The following is a 21,373-nucleotide window of genomic DNA, read 5'->3' on the forward strand; positions in this document are numbered from 1 at the left end:
TATCATCAATGACCTAATATTACAGTCTGCAAGGGGAACTAAGTTACACATTATTATGGCAGGCCAAGTAAATTTTATTGAATCCTGCACTATACTTCAGAGTGACAGAGATACACACCACTATTTTGCAGTGTAGTCACAAGTACCTGTAAAAAACGTTGCAACATGCTGCCAAGTGTTCAGTTCCTCAACAATAGAAATCCATCCTCAGTCAGCGAGACATTCAAGAACTGCTGTGAACATGCTCATTGTTGGAAAAATTGTGACAGCTACGAATGGGTTCCTCATTTATCAGGATACTGCCATCTGTCGTTGATTTCATCAGCCTTCTCCTGATCAGCATCATCCACGTCTGTGTGACATTTGTCAGATTGTTGGCACCATCTCACTACGGTTGGACATGACATTGGATTGGGTCCATATACCACCAGATCCGTCAGATCATCGAACTTAGTGCTGTCAGGCTTGGCTACTACTTGGATGGGTGACCATCCAGGTCTGTCAGGTGCTGTTGGCAATCAGGGTGCACTCAGCCCTTGTGAGGCCAATTGAGGAGCTACTTGGTTGAGAAGTAGTGGTTCTGGTCACTAAAACTGACAACGGCAGAGAGAGCGGTGTGCTCACCACATGCCTCTCCATATCCGCATTCAGTGACATCTATCAGCAGAGAATGACACTGCAGTCAGTCCGGTCGGTCGGTCAGTCGGTAGGTCGGTCTGTCCTTCATGGCCTTCAGAGGCCAGTTCAAGTGGAGTTTAGTTTCTGCATGCATTTTAGACATTTTTTCCCACAACAACTTTACTGTGCCACTTAGTTGAACTTTAGAGTACATTTCCAGATACCATACCATTTCACTCCCACACTGTGATGGACCTGTTAATCGTACCGCAGCAGAAATTTCTACAGAAAACTCAGGACATGTACTCTTTTCGGACAATGTGTCACTCTTGTTGAGCAATGGCGTTAGCGTGAGACAGATTGTGTAACTTACTTTTTGAAGTCTCCTTGTACATGCGTGCATCTGTCTGTAGATATTTTCCAATACTGTTTTATACAATGTGTTCCAGGAGGAATGGTCAGTATTTAGGGATATTACAGGAATGATAATTTGAAGCAAAAAAACTTCAAATGAACGTATGTCATGTTCCAAATTGTTTTAGAGACATGACATTCAATGTACATTTTTATTTATTTTCTGTAATATTCAGTAGACTGTAATGCTTACACGTGTACAACAGTAAGCATTGCAACATGCATTTTACAAAGTATCAGTTGAAAAATAGGTACTTTTAACACTTTCACCATTAAGCAGTATCATACATGTAGCATTGCAACTGATGTACAGTTGACGACAAATGTTCGAATATCTCAACACCAACTTCAGAGCATCTGTACACTCTTGGGAGAATATGTTGTGTTGGTTGTCTAAGTGCCTTTGCCTGTTCCCTAATGAGGGCAACTGTCTGTGATGCGACCAAGCACTTGATCTTTTGACTGTACACCTCGGACTTCCATCCAACTCCCTAATAGTAAAAAAAATTCTAATGCTGTAAGGCCTGGTGACCTTGATGGCCAGTTAATTGTACTACCATGATCAATCCAGCAATTAGGATAACTGTGGTTGTGATGTTCCCTCACATTTCTGGTAAAATGTGTTCTATCACCAAAACCATTTAGAATAAGGCATATTCCCGTATGAACTTTTTTGATTTAGATGAGCATTCCTGCCATTTCCTCAAAGATTGACCGTTCCTCCTGGTACACATTGCAGATTTGTTACATTTTAAGGTTAATAAAATACACATCAGCCCGAATCCCCAACTTTTCACTGCAAACAAAATTTAATCATTCGTTCAGTCATTTTTCATAGAGCTCATAAACTTTCAGGTACATGGAATAAGTCAGTGTGTGCATTAGTGAAAGGCAAGGAAGTCTTAGAAATGTCTTCTCAATACTACAATAAGCTATCACCAAACACTGAAGGCCTCTGTGATGGAGGAGTTGTCTGAAGATGTGATTCAGGAAGAAGTGGGAGTCAAAACAGCAGACATAGGGGGTTACATGTTAGCCAGAGTTTAATAGAGCTTTGCAAAACTTGTGATGAAATAAGGCAGACGGGATAGATAACACTCCTTTGAATTTCTGAAATCATTAGGGAAAGTGACTATTCAAGCTGGTGTGTAGAATATGTCTGGATACATACCTGTGGGGAATTATGCTGCTTGTGAATTCCACCATTTACCTGCTTTCACTGAGAACACTGATAGACATGCTAGTGGACACTTTATTAGACCACTACATGTTAAAAGAAACTTGCACATTATACTGCACTCTGTGCTACACGATACACAGCGAACAGACACAACATACACATGGCACACAGAACATAACAACGCAAGGCAAAGACACTGTTATACAACATCATATAAAAGGTCATGGCTAACAGACATCAGACATTTGTAAATGCTTTGATTAAACTCAATAGCCTCACTTCAAAATGTTCAAGTGACCCTCTTAAAAATACCTAGACCCATACAATCTGTGAAGTCTTTCTTAATCCTTTTTTCATTGTGTCTGCTAGCATATCATTTGTCTGTAAGTAAAATGTTACAACTGTGTTGGATACTGTTTCCTTTAAAAAATTATGTTTTACATCAATATGCTTGGACCTTTTATGATATGAATAATCAACAGACAAATTTAAAGTGCACTAATTATTATTAAACAAAGTTATACATTTGTTATAGCTTATCAGTTCATGCAATAAACTTCTTAAATAAATGGTCTCTCAACAAGCCTCAGAAAGAGCCATATACTCAGTCTCTGTGCTAAAGAGAGCAACGGTTTTCTGCTTAGCACTCTGCCATGAAATTACAGGATCTCACAAGTTTATAAGAAAACCAGATTATGATTTCCAGACTAAGGAACAGTTTGCCCAATCTGCATCTCATAATTCTAAATCTCCTTTTGTAAGCTTCAGTCAGTAATTCTTTTAGTGCATTTCCTATGCTTGTCAGAATATGAATTATTAAACTGGTTTGAATAGATCACATTGAAAGAAAAACGTTAAATACAGAAAAATACATTATGGTACCTAATACATCATCAGCCTTATTTCTTTTTCACTTAGAAAATGAAGTTTAGTTTTAATAATAGTTTTTACAGTTTCATGTTATGACATATTGGACGTTCCCATCAGCTGACCAGTGTACATTTCTTGACTTAAAGCCAACACTCCATTGATTTCCATCCGTAAACCAATTTTTAGCTATTCCTAACTCCTTTAGTTCAAATTCCAAATTTAGCTTATGTTTTAAGAATTCAGTGTCACGTGTGTCGTTTGAAGGAAAAAAAAAATTTACAGAAATTGTCTACACAGAAAGCTATCATGGTAACTAAGCCTTTGTCCTTATGTTTTGAAAACAAGCAGGGTTCTAGTCTAGACCATTTGTAACCTCAACAATTCGTAACATTGCTTACTCTTATAGAGTTCACAGAGTGTTTAAACCCATACATGGCCCTTTCTAACTTCAAAACTTTTCCATTATCGTTACAAAGATTAAAAACCTTCAGCTTGCTTTAGAAAAATTTTCTCTTTGAGAATACAGTTTAAAAAAGATGTCCTCACATGAAGATATTGATGTTTAAATTTAGTACAGCAATTAAAGCTATTAGAAGTCTTACTACAGGAGAAAGTAATTTCATTGTAATCAATTCCAGGTTTCTCAGTGTTTCTTCTAACCAATTACTTGGCGTGGTTCTTCACTTTACCTTCGCTGTTGACTTTCGTTTGGAACAACTATTTACACTTCACAACATTAGCACTTTCTGGAAGATTTACCATGTCCGAGGTGGTGGTGTTTTGCTTGAAGCTCTTCTTCCATAGCACATTCCCATACTTGTACATCAGGCCTGGGAGGGTTTCCTCCACTGTTGTTGGGTCCTCTATTTGATGAGAAGTTTCAGCAGGAAAATGTCTCATAATCATCAGATCTTCTTATTGGTTTAAATTAGCATTGTGATCTTCTAATCTTCTTCACGTTATCTTCTTGTGATGAAGGTTTTTGACTCTTAGTATCTTCCTTTGATGTAACTGAAGTCTTCTAAACATCATGTGAGTCTTCTCTTGATGTAGGATCAGACTTCTGCTTTACTTCATCTCCCTACACCATGATTTTTTATTTTAATTTCTTCATCTTAACATTTTCTGTTATACTCTCACATTTCTGCTTATCACTACATCATTCGCTTCTGAATCAATGTGTGGTGTTACTATATCCCACAAAGATAATTTCTTTGCCTCATTATCCCATTTTGCTATCTTAACTTTGGTAATATGCATGATGACCTTGATTCCAATTATTCTGAGATGTCTAATGTGTGGTTTCTTGCCAGTTCACAGTTCATAAGATGTGTTTTGCTCCCTAAACTTGAACACGTCAACCTATCCATGAGAATATACCGCAGGATTAACAGTTTAAGCCTAAAATCTTTTATAATTTTACTATCAGATAGTATGCACTCACCTTTTGGCACAGTTCTGTTCAACCTTCATGGAGAACCTTTCTGTTCTAGTGTACAATGAGACACTTCTTTCAGTTCACTTTGAAAACCCGTTCAATAGATTTCTTTACTGTTATCTGTTCTCAATGTTTTCATGTTCATTTCTTGCTAATTTTCTGACATTTTTAAATATTCTTGAAATTTTTCACAAGTATCATCCTTGTCTTTAGAGAGTACACAAATCCATTCGGCTGTACACATCTTCCAAAATGAGAAAATATTGTGCATTTAAATGACCTAGTTTTCTATGTCACATGCAGTAACTATTCCTGAAACAATACATAACCTGTCAATGTTGAGTTTATAAGCACGATTAATCAGATTTGCAGTTGCAGCTAACTGTTTATCCCTGTTAAAAATATTACAGTGATCATTACTAAATTGAACTGAGTTCCCTTGTTCAATCAGTCTGCTTACAGATTGTTGTTATTTTGCAGTGCACACATTTCTGCTGTAATAGCATAGAAAGGCCTTCCAATAAATGATGTTAAAATCAACTTCTGCAGAGCACAACACTGGAATTTGTGTGATTCACTCCCACAATTTTGTGCATACTCTCCATACTCTTCATCCAACTTTTATTTGCTTTGAGATGCACATCAGCTCCAGAATCAACATACCAGTCACTTCTGTTAAAAGAACCATTTAAAGGCGCTTCATTGAAGGCATTTGAGGTTCTGCTTTGTCAGATATCATTAACGTCACTGTTAGCACACTTATAAAATATTCTGACTTTATGCACTTACAGAAAATAACTTTATCCTTGTTAGGGAAGTCAAACAACAGTTCCAGTCTCTTCCTCAAGTCCACTGATGATTTTACTTCTCTTGCATGTACATGGGAGGATGCATCAGTAGTAAAAATTATTTTTACTTTGGCCTGGAATCTTCTTTTTCAGCTTCTGAGACATATTTGGCCAATCCTTTGAGAATAAGCACATTCTCAATTCCAAAAGCCCCATTTCAATAGTTGTTGCATCTTTTCTTCTTTGGCACACTAATCAAACTAACTGTTATCATTTTTGTAGAGTAAAACAGTTCTTCTTTTGAACAATTGTATCCTAAGTTTGAAATAATGACATGTTATTCCAAGTCTGTTAACCGTTTTAACATTCAGTTACCTGGATACGTGGGCCTATAACCTGTTCAGAGTTCCGCATTACAGCAAGAGACAATGGTGACACACATAGTTCAGTACAACTGATAACTTAAAAGAAACAATAGTCTTGTTATTAATGTAATTTATATTACAGGTGATAAATTCCTTTATTTTGTAGAATGGATGGGCAACTAACCAGTCATCCAGTGCTTGTTTGAATGCTTGTTCTGGTAAACCTTGTACAGACTGTGGGAGCTTGTTACACAATTTGCACCCCACCACTGAAACTTATAAATTATACTCCACTCAGTGCTACAAGATATACAGCAGAGAGACATCACACACTCACACCACACAGAACACAAGAAAACAAGTCAGACATACGAAAGATCATGGCTCACAGAGACCATGGACATTTTTAATGCTTTGATTAAACTCTACCATCAGATTTCCAGAAAAATATCATCGAACAATCCCAAAGGTTATGAGACCAGATATATATATATATATGAGAACGGTTGGACACTCAGCTTAATGGCTCATGCGTCCATGTTGCTGACAAGAATAATATACAAAACAGTAGTAAGGAAAATAAGGTTTTATTAGATATAATCGGTTTGACTTTTAGAAAGGTAAGGGCAGCAGACAGGCAGTTCTGACATTGATAATGGAAGCAAGACATAAAGAAGAATCGAGACATGTCCGTAAGATTTGTTGACCTGAAAAAGCATTTGACAATGTAAACTGGTGCAAGATGTTCAAAGTTATGTAAAAAGGAGTAAGTTTTAGGGAAAGGTGGGAAATATACAATATGAACAAGAATGAAGAGGGAATAATAAGAATGGAAGACCAAAAACTATATGCTCAGATTAAAAAGGGTGTAAGACAGGGATGTAGTCTTTTGCTCTTACTGTTCAATCCATACATCAAAGAAGCAATGATGGAAATAGAAGAAAGATTCAAGATTATGATTAAAATTTCAGATGGAAGGATGTCAATGAAAAGATTTGCTGATAACTTTGCTAATCTCACTGTAAGTGGAGAAGAAATACAGGACTTATTGAATGGAATAAACACACCAACGAGTACAGAATATGAACTGAGTGTAAACCAAAGAAAGCTGAAAGTAATGAGGAGTACCAATAGCAGAAATGATATTAGCAATAAACTTGTCAAAACTGGGAACCAAGAAGCAGACAAAGTTAAGGAATTCCACTGTCTAGGAAGCAAAATAACACATGATGTAGGAAACAGAGGGCCAAAAAGCAGATTAGCAGAGATGAGAGCATTTCTGTCAAAGAGAAGTCGGCTCGCACAAACATCAGCGTTAAACTGAGGAAGATATTTCTAAGGATGTACATTTGGAGCACAGCATTCTGTGGATTGTGACAAAACTGGTAAAGAAGAGAATCAAAGCGATTGAGGTGTGGTGCTACAGAAGAAATGTTGAAAGTTATGTGGACTGATAAAGTAAGGAATGAAACAATGGAAACTCCATGTTGGAATATCAACAATATTAGGAAAAGTATAGGTTGCTAGTTACGTAAAGGTGATCCATTGAGTTGCAGACACACAATGAAAAAACTTTCACACATTATAACTTTCAGCCAAAGCCTTCTTCAGCAAAGGAATGTGCGGGCAGTTGTGCGTCCACACCAGGGTTGGCAGAAGTTCTGGAAATCGCAGAATATCAGGGAATTTCAAACATGTCAAGGAAACTTGGAGGCTGGAAAAATGTCATTTTTGTTTCGGTAGATGAAATGGTTTGTTTACTGAGATGTCGTGCATCATCGCTGGCTGGGCACAGCTGAGTACATGCACTAGTTTGCTACTGTGAAAATGTGTGTGCTCTTGTTTTCTGGCAAAGGCTATGGCCAAAAATTTAATTTGTGAGAGTGTGATTGTCTTTTCTATGAGCCTGTCTGCAGTTCAGTGGTCATCTTCATGGCGAGTTGCTACCTTTCCTCGGTAGTATTGATTCTCAGAGTATTCGTGCAAGTTATCTGTGCATTTAATTTGTGAGAGTGTGATTGTCTTTTCTATGAGCCTGTCTGCAGTTCAGTGGTCATCTTCATGGCGAGTTGCTACCTTTCCTCGGTAGTATTGATTCTCAGAGTATTCGTGCAAGTTATCTGTTGCTTTGATTAAGCACTGTAGTCTCATTTCATCACCGTGGTGTCTGTGACATAAATAGTTGGCCACACAACACGCGAGAGGACTTCCATGGTGTGCCAAAACTGCAGGCCATTTCTGTGGGTATCTCTAATGGATTGGGCCTGCCAGTCTGAAGCCCATTGTTTCCCAGTGATCTGCAGGCCCTGCCCCTCGGATCTGGTCTCACCAATCTCCCCGTAGTCCAGGTCTGTTTATGTGTTGTGTAATGAGGCAGATTTTCATCAAGGACCCACGACTACGGTCCTCCTCAGCAGGCCAGAGGCCACGAGCAATGGATTTCAGGAATTTTTACTGTCTCACTGCAAGTACATTGTACAGTGTAGCATTCTATAGACATTTTATTTATCCTAGTACATTTTGGCACTTTGAAAGTGATCCATAAATTAGAAAGTAGTATGATAGGAAGAAGAAAATAGTGGCAGACACACGATGAGTAGGTCTTCGCCGATATCTTGATTATATCATTTACCCCGTCCCACATTCCAGCAGGCCAGGTGTATCCATACCATACGATTTATGAAGGCTGGGCAGGAAAAGTTATTCGTTGATGGAATTATGGAATTAATAATGTATTTAAATTCATGTTGTACTCGTATGGCTTACCAGGAGTCGGTAAATCATCATTGATAGAAACTTTGATAGATTATGATAATATACCAGAGTATGTGTTCTGTCTGACTCCTGGTGAATTTACGTTTCAAGGCACGAGGGAGTTTCATAAAGTTATTTTATTTGAAGGATTCTCATGGGATAGATGGAAAATGTATAGCCCAGAGCTTAAGAGGTTGTTTGAAAGAAAGTCATTTTCTATAAATGTTAAATTTGAGTCACATTGCATGCAATACTGTAGCTAACTACATCAGATAGTACTTAAAGTGTAGTCAGAAAATCCTGCCATAATTTTTGAATAGTTGCTAATGGCTACAGTTATGAAAAACTTCTTACTAGGTTTAATCTGCTTCATAGAATCTCCTCTATGCTCCTCTGGAGAAATGTCTCAAACACCCAACAGTGTAGGGGCGACAGGATGAAAATTTTGTAAGTCCAGATTTTGATGTTAGTACTTAAGATTTTTGCTCACAAGTTTAGAAGTACAGAAATCCCTCCTCTTTTTGTCAACTTATGTTTTTACTCATCCTTGAGATTTCACTTGTATGGATATCAGGGAATTTCACTTTGGAAACTTGTGGCAACCCTGTGCACGTGCGTGTGCACACACCCATGCACACGCATGCAAAAAGCAAGCAGACACACACCTCGTGTACACCTGACAACTACCACCAGCAGCTCTGACTGGAATTCCAGTCATGGTACCGACCATGTGTGCATAGGTGAGCTTGCTTGTGTGAATGTGTGTGTTTTGTTTCCTGAAGAAGGCTTTGGCCATAAGCTATGATGTGTAACAGGCTTTTTGTTGTGCCTTACTGCAACTCAGCGGGTCACCTTTACAGTGAGTGGTCATCTATCCTTTTCTTAATATTGTTTTAAGTATGAAATGTGGTGGTTCCCTGTAGAATGGGTGAACAAAGGAACATATGGAAAATATTGAAAAGAAGAAGGAACAAGCTGGTAGGACATGTTAAGACATCAGGGAGTAACTTACTTGGTGCTAGAGGGAGCTGTACAGAGTGAAAACTGTAGGGGAAGACAAATAATTGAGGACACAAGGCACAAGTGCTACTCTGAGATGAAGAGGTTGGTGCAGGAGGGGAATTCATGGCAGGCCCCATCAATCCCTTTAGAAGACTGAGGACTGAAAACAAGAGGAGGAGGAGGAGGAAAAGAATAACTGCTGAACGCTATACATTCTTATGCTGTCAGAATTCAATCAAGGAAATTGGAAAGAAAGCTTAAAGTTGCTGTCTGCTCAGAAATACTGTAGAGCTGCTTGTGGAGCATACTTCCCTATTTGGTCCATACTAACACCAAACATTTGTCCCATTTGCAAGGAGGCTATTGAATGTACAAGAGTGAAATTTGTACCAGACATTAAGTAACTGCTGTGCATTATACTAAACCTAAATATTATTTTTGAGCTGCTTTTTTTTCCAAAAAATTTAGAAAACGAAAGGATCCATAATTTTGCCATATTTTTCTTAATTTACAATTTTATTTAGAAGAAAATAACACAAAATTTTACATTTTTTGAGGTTCCATAGCTGAAGATGGTAGTTATCTATATACATACTAAATTTTATTGAATTGTCTTGAATAGTTCTTCAGAAAAAGGGTCTTTCCTAGTAAAAAAGTTATATCAGGGAAATCACTTTTAAAGACAACGAGCTGCGCTTGAACACTTACAGATGATTAAAAGCAGCTTGATCCGTATGTTTTGTCGTCTTCTGCCTCTTGTCGCCTCCAACTTTTGTTTATGACATCTAGCTGATTGTCTTGCTTTTTTTTTTTAGCATCTTGCACTCTACAGTTGTCACAATGGTGAAGACCTGAACCATATTCTTCTCAGGAATAATTCCTAATTTTTGTAGTACCCAAGACTTGGCAATATTTTCACAGTTATGTGTAAGAACAGAATTGTGAACTCTGCAAACCTACAAATGTCTGCATACCTACAAACACAGTTTTTGGTAGACCCAAATCAAGCTGTTGAAACACTCATTTGGATTTTGGGTTTGCCCATGAAAACTCTTCTTTGGTAGCTCAGACCTTGCCATATCTCTGAATATGGGCTTTATAGTACTAAGTACAGCTGCTGGAAGACTATGCTTATGCAAATAAGATTCTCCAGTCAATCCTGCCCTGTTAAACTTGCAGCACCATGATGTATCACCTTTTGGGCGGAACGATGGGCATCGGCTTTCATCTGTAGCAGAATTATAAAAAATATTGCCCACACATCATTCTTTGTAGCCTTCATATTGTCCTTTTTCTGTCTAATTGCCTGTCCATAATATATATGGAGATTTTCTATTTCATTCTTAGTCAAACAACCTTGTCATGTCAGCAGTTTACCACCATGTAATATTTTACCTTTAAGGTCGACAATTAGTTTCCTAAATCTGGCCCACAAATGTTTTTGTACATGGCTGACACATTCTGTTTTGGTAATCTCCATGTGGGTGTGTTGGACCTTCCATCGAGCTACGGACCCCCTTGAAGATGTCTCCCGCAGTCGGAGACGAAACGTTAGGAGTCGACACAGAATTCATCAACCGGCCATGGCATAACAGCCCGGATAATTATAATGGACATGATATTTCCGGCCGTGAAAGTCTACATGTTAGTAACAGAAACAAACTTCCTAAGATGAAACGTGTGAAACAGTGGAGTGTCGTAATTGCACTGTTACAGATTAGCCACACATTTCACAACTAAAAGACAAGTGAGAAGGAAAGGTTAACATCAGAACTTACTGTCCCAGCAAATCCGAGAATGACACAGACACAATAAAATAAAAGAAAAGAAAATAAATGTCCATAAATCCAATTTTTCAGGAAAACCGCTTGGAGAGTAAATGAGCAAGATCCGAAAGGTTCAAATTCCATAAAAAATTACACTTTTTTTATCTATACTATGTATTGGTCCCATTAATACTTACTTAATTAGAGTGGTATTTTTCAAAGATGATGTCTACCATCTGTAAATGGTGTGTTGATATACAGCCCATTACAACCATTCGTATAGCATTACAATGCACACTGCGCCATGCTATGAAATTAACAGAGCTTTTCAATATATATTCAGATAATTTGTAGAAATAGTTGCTAATGAGATATGTTTTTTAATTTTCTTTCGAATTGGTAGGGATTCCCAAATTCTTGCTATATGTTACATGGGAGCTTGTTGAATTGTAATGTGACTGTGTAAATAAAAGTTCAAACAATGGAAAGTCCATCTTCTACATGATTCCAAAATTCACATACCTAATAATCCTGGACACCTCAAAGTAGTTGGTTATTGTGCCCCACTGAAATAATTTTGGCCCTCATGGACCAATACCTCCAAGCAATAGCCCAAACTCTAGCCTCCCACACTAAAGGCACCAACCACTTTCTTCACCAACTTTCCCCCATCCCCACCCCTTTACCTCCTGGATCCCTATTTGTCATTGTTGATGTCATTTCCCTATACACAAGCATCCCTCATGACCATGGTCTTGCACTGTTGAACAGTACCTCTCCCAACGTCCTTCAGACTCCAAACTCTATACATCATACCTCGTACACATTACTAACTTTGTCCTAACTCACAGCTATGTTGCCTTTGAAGGTAAGGTATACAAACGAATCCACGGCACAGCGATGGATACCCACATGACACCGTCCAATGCCAACTTGTTATGGACCATCTAGAGGAAAGCTTCCCAGCCTCCCTAAACCTCAAACACCTGGTGTGTTTCAGGTTCATTCATAATATCTTCATTATGTAGGTTCAAGGCAAAGGCATCCTATCTTCATTCTTTCATAACCTCAACACCTTCTCTCCTATCTGCTTCACCTGGTCCGGTCCTCCTCAACCCATTGTGCCACCTTCCTGACATTGATCACCTCCTCCTCTCGTCCATACCTCTGTCCACATTAAATGTACCAACAGTAACTGTGTTTCTACAGCTGTCATCCCTTTCACACCAGAAAATTTGTCCCATACATCCTAGCCACCCAGGGATGCTGTATCCGCAGTGACAAGAATTCCTTTGCACAATATTCCAAAGGTCTCACAAAGGTCTTCACGACAGGCACTATCCCCCAGACCTAGCCTGCTTTAAAGAAAAATACCTATTCCAGTTCTGTGTCACAGGCTTATCCTACCCCATCAGAGGCAAGGCCACCTGTGAAAGAGCAGCCATGTCATATACCAGCTTTGCTGCAATCATTGCATAGGTGTATATCTATTGGTTTGACTACCAACCAACTGTCCACCAGAATGAATGGTCCCTGCCAAACTGTGGCCAAGAGCACAACATGCATCTGAACATAAAATGCTCGATTTCAATGGCTACTTTACAACGCAGGCCATCTGGATTCTCCTATCCATGATCAGTTTTTCTGAAGTGTGCAGATGGAGGTTTCCTTACAACACATTCTCCATTCCAAAAATTATTCCAGCCTCAACCTACAATAACTTATTGTTCCCATACCCTGCACTCAACAGTTTCTGCCCCTCTCTGTTCTATCACCTCCTCCCTATTCACTCCCCTCAATGTCATAATGTGCCACGCTCTGCCATTGCATCTATCAGTTTTTCCCCTTCTCTGTTCCTCTCCTTTTCCACACCCCACACTCCTTTTCCATCCCCCAGAGCATCCTAATGCTGCAGCCGATAGCCTTGTCACATTCCATGTAGCCCTTGCACGCTCCACCAGGTAATAATCTACGTAACACACTGTCCCTCCCTCTTCTCCACCCCACTGCAGACTGCTGCTTTCATTCAATGAAACTTGGATTCTGGCGGGAGCTGGTGGAGATATCGGTCATGTGTGCTTCCTTGTGTGAATGTGTGTTTTCTTTTCTCAAGAAGGATACGGCCGAAAGCTAAATGTATAACAGTCTTTTTGTTGTGCCTGTCTGTGACTCAATGTCTCATGTCAGTTCAGCTGAAACTGACTTTTGTCATCAGCAACAAAAATCATTAAGGAGTATGTGTAATGGAAAATGAGTATAAGCATTTGGAGACCTGTAAAAAGGTGTCTACTAGATGTGTAGTTGTCTACTTTACACAATATTCTTATTGCTTGCTTCTTCTGGATAAATACTTTCTTCACTTTGGGTGCAGTGCCCTTTTTGAAAATACAGTATTGGACAGGATAGTTACTGTAAATGGATTCAAAAAGATATATTAATATAGCAACATGGAAATACAGAAAAATCCCATACAGATTACTGTTCAATACATTGAAACACGATGTTCAAAATAGACAGGCAGACAGACAGACAGACAGACAGACATAAAGAAATTTTCAGCACAAATTGTGCTGTTTAACAAAAATTGTAGTATGAAGCTATAACTACGGTCCACAAATGAAAAACTAGCAAACTTATGTAATAGACTATTTTAATAATTATAGTTAGTTAACTGTATGTGTAATATAATTGCAGGTCACTGATGAATTTTGGATATAAAAAATGAAACACATTTTGAATAAATCACATTTTTCAGTTGCTCAACTCAGGATCAAAAAGGTAAAATCATTCTTGGAACCTAGTTTTTATGAGTTAGTAGTCATTTGGTACATTCTGAATAATACTAAACTGTTCATCTGTCATATTTATGCTTCATACAACAATCCTTTAATTAAGGTAGTAGTTATCTACTTATAGTGCTTCAGTTGTCAAAATCTAAATGAAAGTTAAAATTGTGAAGGAAAGAAACTTGTCAGAAGTTTCTCCATATAAATTATTTTGCAATCTCCTTAACTATACACCATTTCTTAGTGGAACAATGTGCATTATTTGTGTTAACTGCTTCTTATTTTGATACAATCTTAACAAATAATGTAATACCATATAATATTTTAGCACCTATCTCTCTGTTGTTAGTTCATAAGGAGATAAGTGTTTTTGTGTGTTTTTTTTTCTTTTAACAATGCAAAGAAAAGTGACATATTTGTGTAGTTGAGAGAATCCTTATCTACAATGTCTTCTTTCTCCACATGTCACTGTAGAGAAGTGCTGTAACAAAGAAATGAAAATTGCAGGAGCTCTAGCTCTGCTGTAGAATGGATTGTATTGAGGCGAGGAGGGGGAAATGAATGGTTCATACATTTTTAGGTACAGTGACAAGTTGGTATGTGAAATGTGCTCTTAACTTCCAATTAGCACTGTGCGGGATCATTGGAAGTTAGATGCTCAAGCTTCAGTGAGTCAATAGATATGGAATACTGTAGGATTCAGTCAGTTGATCAGTGCTTTAGAGCTGCTAAGCAAAAATTTTACCCAACAAAATTGGATTTTTGACAGCTTATGGAACAAGAAACAGTGTAGATTGGTTGAGTGACAGGCAGATACAGTGAAAAAGATTACTAAACTTTTAGATTTTGGTCCTCAAATTAAACATTGTGCAATATGAGTTTAGCTTTATTGTTTTGTATTATTGGCATTTGATGTACTTACCATGTGCCCAGTCCTGCATTACATCAGCAGTACATTTGATGATTACAACAAATTTGTTAGTACATACATAGTACAAAGTAGTCAACAACAAATCGTTACACATCATAGTACTAGACAACAAACTTAACTATTTTATGTTATAGAAGAAAGAGATGAAGAATAGCACAAAAACACTATTTTTGAGTGATACTGTGTCATTATCTTCTGGTAGTACAATGTATTTCAAAAGGTAAAGATTAAGCAATACGTAGAATTGGCACTCTCACCTGATACAGTCATATGGTACAGTAATTCTCCATTATTATTATTATTATTATTATTATTTATTTCTTGATGAGAGAAGTGTGGTGACATTGTTGGAAAAATTGGTATTTTAATTTAGTCTCTTTCTTAGTTACTTGATGATCACTGTACCACTCACATGAAAGTAATGTGCGATAAGGTTAACCTGTTGATGCTGTCATAGTAACAAGTTGGGTAGTCTCTAGCACCTGTTCTGGTGAGATGACTGAGGAAGTTCCTGTGATGAACGATGTGTTCCTATACCAAATTCATTTCTTTTTCCCTTTTTCAACCTACAAAATTAATTTGAATAAATATCTTTGTTACATAAGGAAGGTCTCTTTTACTCTGTAAGTTTCCTCAGTGGTATCAGATAACATAAGCTATAACATACTGATTTGTAGTGATACACATTAACTGTAGAGAAATATCAGTGACAAAGCAATAGAACTTATTTCATAATCATCTGCCTCTCTGATAACTATCATCAAAGTTGATGAATAGTGAACCTTTGCATAAAGATAATCTTTGCATTAGAACAGAGCAGTGATTTTTAGTTACCATAGAGCTTTGTTCATATGGAATGATTATTGATACACTTTTAACTTCAGATACTTTAACTGTATCAGGTTCTGAATGTATGATAGTATCTGCATGAAAGACAGAAATCAAATACTGATTTTCTAGAAGCTGTGAAAAGTAGATACAGATTAAGGCCATTCTTTCCACATTTAATATTCAGTAGCCCACTTTCAAACGAGTCCACTGTGGATCGGCAGTACAGTTACAATAATTCCTAATGGCAGACTCATTTTGTAGATAAAAACACTTTTCGCTTGCAAACAGGAAGGGTTTTAAGAAAACTAAAGCAGTGAGACAGACAAGAAGCTTACATTGCAGTGGTGTAGATCAGGGGTGTCCAGCCTTTTAGCTTACCTGGGCCACATTGGAAGAAGACAAGTATTTTTGGGTTGCACTCAATATACTTAACATTAACAATAACCACTAGAAAAAAAAGAAAAGAAAGTGTGATGGAACAATGAGAGAATTGCATTGTGTGGCGGGGTTTTCAAATTGACTTTATTCAAATTATCATAACTGTAAATAGAAGCCTTTTTTTCACTGATCTGTGATAGGTACACACTTCTTGGGCCACATTATTTGCTTTGGGCTGTGTGTGGCCCACACGCACCAGTTGGACACCCATTGTGTACATAGTAAATATAATGCATTTCTGTTAAGATATCAGGAGCATGAGTGAAATTTATATACTTACAGCCAACAGTATAATATCCTGAAAAAGAAAGTGCTAGCTGTGTCAAAATTTTCATTACATGCTGAAATTAATTGTATGCAATAAATAAAGAATATATCTGGGAATAAAATTATAGCGATAGGACAATACCTCATTGTGTATGTGTTGCTGAAGACTTGATTAGTTTTATGTGTAACAGCTTATTTTTAATGTATGAACATAATTTTTAGTGCACAGTTACATATCTAGCATCATGAATTCTTGCAAAATATGGAGTCAGAAAAATTGTTTCTTTACAAATGTGACTGTTGTTGTTTGATTCTTTTCTAAATGTCGTTTCCTTTTAGTCATGAAAATTATTTTCCAACACTGAAATTCCATAAGCTGTAATCACTGTTTTCTTAATTGCAGAAACGAATGCGTGTTAAGAAGTTACCAATGATATTGGCTCTTCATCTCAAAAGATTCAAATATATGGAGCAATATAACAGGCACATAAAGGTTTCTCACAGAGTTGTGTTCCCTCTTGAACTACGGTTATTTAATACGGTAAGGACTTAGATGCTGTTAAAATGACAGTCATAAAAAACATTCATTTGTTCATTTCAGTGGTAGTCTTTCAGACAAAAAGTGATGGACTTATTAATTTTGTAAGATTTAAAAATATAATTAATGTGACATAAAAACAATTTTTCTTTTTAAAAAACTGATGGTTTCACAAATTACACTTATATGAATAAATGTTCTACTTGCAATCATTTACCATGATGTCTATTGTTGATTGTCATCAGTAATTGCAGTATTAACACTCTTCCGTGTGCACATCTCGTACAAATGTATTCGCTTGATGCCAGCTGCACTAATTCATATTACTTGGCTTTTCACCGGCCATTCTTGACATTATTGGGAGACTATAAATTGTTAAGTTTTAGTAATTTCATCGTTAGTTCTCATAAGTTCTCAAACCTCTTCCTCTACTTTCATGAAATGTCGAAGATATACTTACGTAAATAAATACAAAATTTATTTGTTTCATATATTTATTTGCATTGTCTTTGGTACTTAGTATTTCTCTTTCATATGATATGCAGCAAAACAGTCACCAAGACGTAACACAACTCCACAAGACTTAAACATTAAGTTTGTTGTTGTTCTTTTTTTGTTTTTGGAATATACATGGCAGTTTCTTCTTTTCCGTTTATTCGTTTCGGAAATAAGTATTAGTTGGTGTTGGTTGATGTGACTGGGAAGTCTGTCAACCGGAACATGATGAGACGTACGTGATGTAGTGGCAACTTCCAGGTTTTGCTCAGAAACAGGCACATGGTCTTTTATCCACAGGTCAGACACTTTCAATAAAAAATTATTAAATCGGAGACTCTTGTGTTCTGTATTGAAATACTGACATGTACGGAATGTTCTGTTCCTTCTCCGGCATTGCAACAGTGAGCCATCAGTTGCAACTTACAGTGCAGCGGTGGGCTGCAAAGACGGTTTCCAATTTTCTGCTGATAAGTGTGTGTGCGTTCATTTTATTCATTCTCGTCATCCTTTTAATTTGCCTGCCTTGCATGTATGGGACACTACCCTACATTTTAGAGACACAGTGTGGTTTCTGCGCCTCATGTTTGACTCCAGATTGTCATGGTTGCCACACCTGCGAGACTTGAGTCAGAACCTTGAAGGCACTGAACATCCTCAAGTGCCTCAGCCACAGGTCTTGGGGAGCGGACAGGGCACATCACCTCCAGATTTATTGGGCTTTTGTGTGTTCACGGCTGGACTACAGGTGCACAGTATATGGGTCGTCATGGCCCTCTTATTTGTGGATCCTTGACGCTGTCCGCCATGTGGAAATTCGACTAACCACAGGTTCTTATTGGACTAGTCCCATACCCAGCCCCTGTGCTGAGGCAGGTTACCATCCAACAGCAGCTCCTGTTGGTGCGCCAGCCTTGTAAGTTTCTTGCAGCTCCAACCTCACCCACTCACCATATTATTGCTCGTCCGCCTCTTGAAGCGCCTTTTTCCCAACCGTCCACGAGCCATGATGCCGTTAGGGATACGTGTGCTGGAGTCCCTCGCTGTGGAGCCCATACAGCCCCAAATCCAGGGTTTTAACCGCCTGGTTACTGGAGAGGCCCAGCGTGATTTTAGATTTGGTGCGGTACAAGAGAGACTGCACTCCTGCCTCCATTTTTAATACAACATTTTCTGCCGTTTTATCTGAGCACCATGACTATGTAGCTGTTTTTACAGATGGGTCGAAACAGGAGGATTCTGTTGGTTGCCCTGCTGTTTTAATGGATCGTGTCCTCAAGGTCCAACTGTCTGTAGCATTTACTGTCATTGATGCAGAATTGTCTGCGATCTTGCGGGCACTGGAGCAAATAAGATGCTCTTCCTGTCCTAAATTTCTTGTCTGTTCCGATTCACTAAGTGACCTTCACTCACTGCAACATTTGTATCCAGCAGATAAAATAGTCCAGAACATCCAGGATGCCTTCCTCCAACTACGATGACTGGGGAAGGAGGGTGTTTTTTTTTCTTTCTTTCTCTCTCTCCCCCCCCCCCCCCCCCCGTGGTTTTTTTTTTTTTTTTTTTTTTGGGAGGGGGGGGGGGGAATTCTAGGGCATGTCGGCATTGCTGAGAATGAAAAGATAGATCTCGCAGCCAAGGAGGCATGTCTGGATCCACAAGTATTTCACTGTACCATCCCCCTGCATGCACTCACCTCACTATTGGGCTCACGAGTCGTGTGTCTGTAGGAGGATGAGTGGCTGGAAATGACTGACAATAAGCTCCATTTATTCAAGCCCACAACGCTAATGTAGTGTACTTCTTTCCAGCCCCATAGACGGAACAAGGTTCTCCTCACTCAGCTTTGGATAGGCCACAGTCCTACGACACAGGGCTTCCTGCTCCGGCGAGAGGACCCTCCAATGTGTGGTACTTGTGGCGTCCAGGTCTCTGTGCGCCACATTTTATTGGATTGTGTTTTATTTTATTTTCTGACTTGCCAGCGGATCTGCCATCTCTTTTAGGAAATACTCAAATGAATGTGGTTAAAGTTTTAAAGTTCTGTGACTTGTCCAATGTTTTTACCAAGATTTTAGGGAGAGGGTCTTAATTTGTTCACAGGTTGACTGGCTTGCCCATATTTTATGTAAGTGGCCAGCCAGTGACAGTTTCCTGTGGCATCCTTGACACTCCTTTCTTGTTTTTGTTAAGTTTTATTTTCTTATACATCATTTTTCATCTTTTCCCACTTTCTTTGTGTGTATGCTTCCCTTTTACTAAATTTGTCCACATTCGTTTCTTTTAATGTGTGTCAGGGCACTGATTACCTTGACGTTGAGTGTCCTTAAGCCCCAAAACACACACACACACACACACACACACACACACACACACACACACACACACACCACTTTCTAGTAATAGCTTCTTTATGTAAACTAGCATGGCTGACTGCATTGTTTACACCAACTGAAACAGAAGTGCTGCAAGTAACTTAATGCTCTATACTGCTTCAGCTGCACTTCCTGTAACACCAATCACTTTACCCTTTTATGACTTTATAAAGCTGTAATATACTATCCTGCTTGGACTATGGAAGCGTGGCATTTGGATCAGCAGTCCCATCAGTGGTATGTCCTTTAGATCAATGTCATCATGGGATCAGTCCCATAGCCAGTGTTTTTTGGAGGATCCCATAGATTACCTCTGTACTGATTTGATGGCTCCAGCTATTATTTAACTGTACTATCCGTGTACCTTTTGTCAAAGACCGTCAAAAACACCAATCTCTCTTCCCAAATTAAAAAGGATACTACCTCCACAAAAATGCCTATCCTCTCTGAACTATATGTGACCTTTCTGAATCCTCTTTCATGGTTATTCCCATGAACACACTCCTGCCCAAATCACTTCTTTTTGAAGAGTTTTGTTGAGTGTATACACTGTCTTAACACAGTCTTCCAGAAAAAAAAAATAAAAAATGGAATTGACAGAGATCAAATTGAACTAAAAATGAAATCTATTATTATTTGATCATACAATAAAGAAGTAATACAAGATTTGACAATCATAAGCCATTTTCAAATTGAAAGTGACTGTAGACTTGGAAGACATGTAGAAAAAATAATGCGAAAATTAGATAGAAACAGACTCATCACCCGAGAGTTTATAAATGTAGATTGAGAGTATTTGTCTAAGAATTAGGGCATATGCCAGATAAAAGCAAGTTTAGGTTGTTGGAAAATGAAGATTATACAGACATGGAAAAAAGGCAATTACTTAACATAAGTATCAACCCAAACAAAAAATCATTGTTGTTAAAAAAAACAATAGGAAAGAAAATAAGAAAATTTCAAATGGAATGAGATAGTTCTTAAAGAGAAGACATGAATCTCAACCAAACAATAATAGGAACATGGCAGAACTAGCCAAGTTAAACAAAACTATTTGGAAGGAAATGTCTTCAGAAGAATGTGAGAAGGTACAATGAAAATTTGACTAAAGGAACAATTTTAAAAAAATGAGAGTGTAAAGGAAACTAAATGGAAATTTATGCTGGTTAGCTTCAACATTTTGTCTGTTGGGATGGCACAATCAACAAGAGTAGAGAAAAAATTGTAGGAGCATTGAGAGATTTCTTGAAATGTCCATATAGTTCATGCAACCAAGTGAACAGCAGGTAGGTGGATCAGTGAAGTTCTTTCCTGAACTCAATAAAATAAGAAAGGGCTGAGACAAAGCCCTGGTGGAAATAGCTAGATGACAATAGAAAATGTTCAGAAGTAAAACTGAATGCATTCAGCTGAGACCCATAATGCCTGAAGAGTCTAGCGGAGGTGTCTTACCCAGCAATGGATGGTGATAATGATAATAATAATTGTAGAAGATCCTAAAGTATTAGTGTAAATCCCAA

General features: G+C 38.0%; 1 protein-coding gene across 2 annotated transcripts in view; it reads left to right on the forward strand.

Annotated features, from left to right (window-relative positions):
- Nucleotides 1-21,373, forward strand: part of LOC126198658 (ubiquitin carboxyl-terminal hydrolase 46) — a 100,046-nt gene that overhangs the window by 60,199 nt on the left and 18,474 nt on the right. For both annotated transcript variants that reach the window (XM_049935133.1, XM_049935132.1), the window contains exon 7: nt 16,852-16,989. In XM_049935133.1, coding sequence (XP_049791090.1) covers nt 16,852-16,989 — 138 coding nt within the window. The remainder of the gene's footprint in view (nt 1-16,851; nt 16,990-21,373) is intronic.

The sequence above is a fragment of the Schistocerca nitens genome, chromosome 8, assembly GCF_023898315.1.
Source record: "Schistocerca nitens isolate TAMUIC-IGC-003100 chromosome 8, iqSchNite1.1, whole genome shotgun sequence".
Taxonomy (NCBI): Eukaryota; Metazoa; Arthropoda; class Insecta; order Orthoptera; family Acrididae; genus Schistocerca; species Schistocerca nitens.